This window comes from Egretta garzetta, unplaced genomic scaffold (assembly GCF_000687185.1).
Source record: "Egretta garzetta isolate BGI_Z169 unplaced genomic scaffold, ASM68718v1 scaffold1200, whole genome shotgun sequence".
Lineage (NCBI taxonomy): Eukaryota > Metazoa > Chordata > Aves > Pelecaniformes > Ardeidae > Egretta > Egretta garzetta.
The window spans coordinates 1-1,830 of record NW_009258406.1 but is presented as its reverse complement, the minus strand read 5'-3'; the positions used below and the strand labels follow the sequence as shown (position 1 = coordinate 1,830).

Here is a 1,830-nt window from a genome sequence, read left to right as displayed (position 1 = left end):
GTGTGGTGGGCCACAGCCTTGGCCAACATGGTCTTCCCACAGCCGGGGGGGCCGTACATGAGGACGCCCCGGGGGGGGTCAATGCCGATCTGGGTGGGGGACGCAACACCCGGGGGTGACGTCATGGGTCCCCAAAGGTCCCGGGTGGCCCCTCCCCTACCCGGGGTGGGGGTCATGTGACCATACCTGCTTGTAGAGCTCAAAGTGGGTGAGGGGCAGCTCCACCGCCTCCCGCACCTCCTGCTTCTGGATGTCCATGCCCCCGATGTCCGCGTACATCACGTCGGGCTTCTGGTCTGCAACAGAGATGGGACCATCAGGGTGGTGGGGGGACACACCTACCAGGTGCCACCACCCATGGCCAGGGAGGGCCCTGCGGGGCAACCTTGGCCACCAGAGAACAGCTCCAACCAGACCAAGCCACCTCGGACCTTCTTCCAGATGATGGTTGGGTACCTCCAAGGATGGAGATCCACCACCCCACCCTGGCTTCCACCAGAACTTCCTGGTCCAACCTCCTCCCCAAAGCACCCTGGGCCACACGAGGTCACTTGGGACCTTCTTCCAGATGATGGTTGGGTACCTCCAAGGATGGAGATCCACCACCCCACCCTGGCTTCCACCAGAACATCCTGGTCCAACTTCCTTCCCAAAGCACCTTGGGCCACTGGAAGTCACTTGGGACTTCTCCAGGTGATGGCTGGGTACCTCCAAGCATGGAGACCCACCACCTGCCTAGGTCTTGGCCACTGTTCCGGCTGCTCAAGGCCAGGAGATTCCTCAATGTGATCACTTCCCCACTGAACAGGTCACTTGGGACCTTCTCCAGGTGATGGTTGGGCAGCTCCAAGGATGGAGACCTACCACCCCGCTCTGGGTGGAGCTGGACCACATCCAGTTGGCCCTCCACCATTTGGGTGGAGCTCTGAAGGTTCCTCCAAACAAGAGCTCCAACCTGCAGCACTGTGGCATCTCCAGGACCTGGTAGAACCCAGGAACCTGGTGGAGAACCATGAACCTTGGTCCCACCACCCCTCCAGGTCCAGCTCTGGAGATCCCTGGTCCCCAGGTGCACCAACATTTCCCCAACCTGGGAACACCCATGACGATGCCCTTGGTCCCACCAACATCTCCCCAGCCTGGGAACACCCATGAGGACACCCTTGGTCCCACCAACATCTCCCCAACCTGAGAGTGCTCATGAGGACACCCTTGGTCCCACCACCCCTCCAGGTCCAACCCTGGAGATCCCTGGTCTCCAGGTGCACCAACATCTCCCCAACCTGGGAACACCCATGAGGACGTCCTTGGTCTCGCCAACATCTCCCCAACCGGAGAGCACTCATGAGGACACCCTTGGTCCCACCAACATCTCCCCAACCTGGGAACACCCCTGAGGACACCCTTGGTCCCGCCAACATCTCCCCAACCTGAGAGCACCCAAGACCACACCCTTGGTCCCACCACTGAGAGCGTTGGCTCTGCACCCCAAAACTTGGCTCCCTGCGACATGGTGGTGGCCCAGGTGGTGGTGGTGGCCCACCTGACGTCAGCATCATGATGCTGCTGTCGGCCTCGGGTGGGAGGACGTCTACCAGCGCGTTGCTGTGCTTGTGCAGGGCCACCGAGGCATTGGGCTTCAGCAGCTCCCGGTCGATGGTGCTCAGGATCCGCACATAGTAGTTGGAACCTGCAGGAGAAGAAGGACGGGGTTGTCCCCAGTGGGTCACCTCCACCAGGGTTGGCCCCAAGCCCACCATGACCCCACCATTCCTGTCCCCTTGGGGCCATCCCCAATCTTCCATGGTTGTCCCCACCACGCCAGACTCC

The 1,830-nt window shown here is 61.5% G+C and overlaps 1 protein-coding gene across 1 annotated transcript in view; it reads right to left on the bottom strand.

Annotated features, from left to right (window-relative positions):
- PSMC4 (proteasome 26S subunit, ATPase 4) overlaps positions 1-1,760 on the bottom strand; it is a gene marked incomplete at its 3' end in the record, with an annotated part of 5,158 nt that extends 3,398 nt beyond the window's left edge. The window contains exons 1-3 of the mRNA XM_035898319.1: positions 1,544-1,760; positions 187-296; positions 2-89 (exon numbers count right to left, since the gene is read on the bottom strand). Of these exons, the coding sequence (XP_035754212.1) occupies positions 2-89; positions 187-296; positions 1,544-1,760 (415 nt within the window). The remainder of the gene's footprint in view (position 1; positions 90-186; positions 297-1,543) is intronic.
- Between the last annotated feature and the right edge of the window lie 70 nt (positions 1,761-1,830).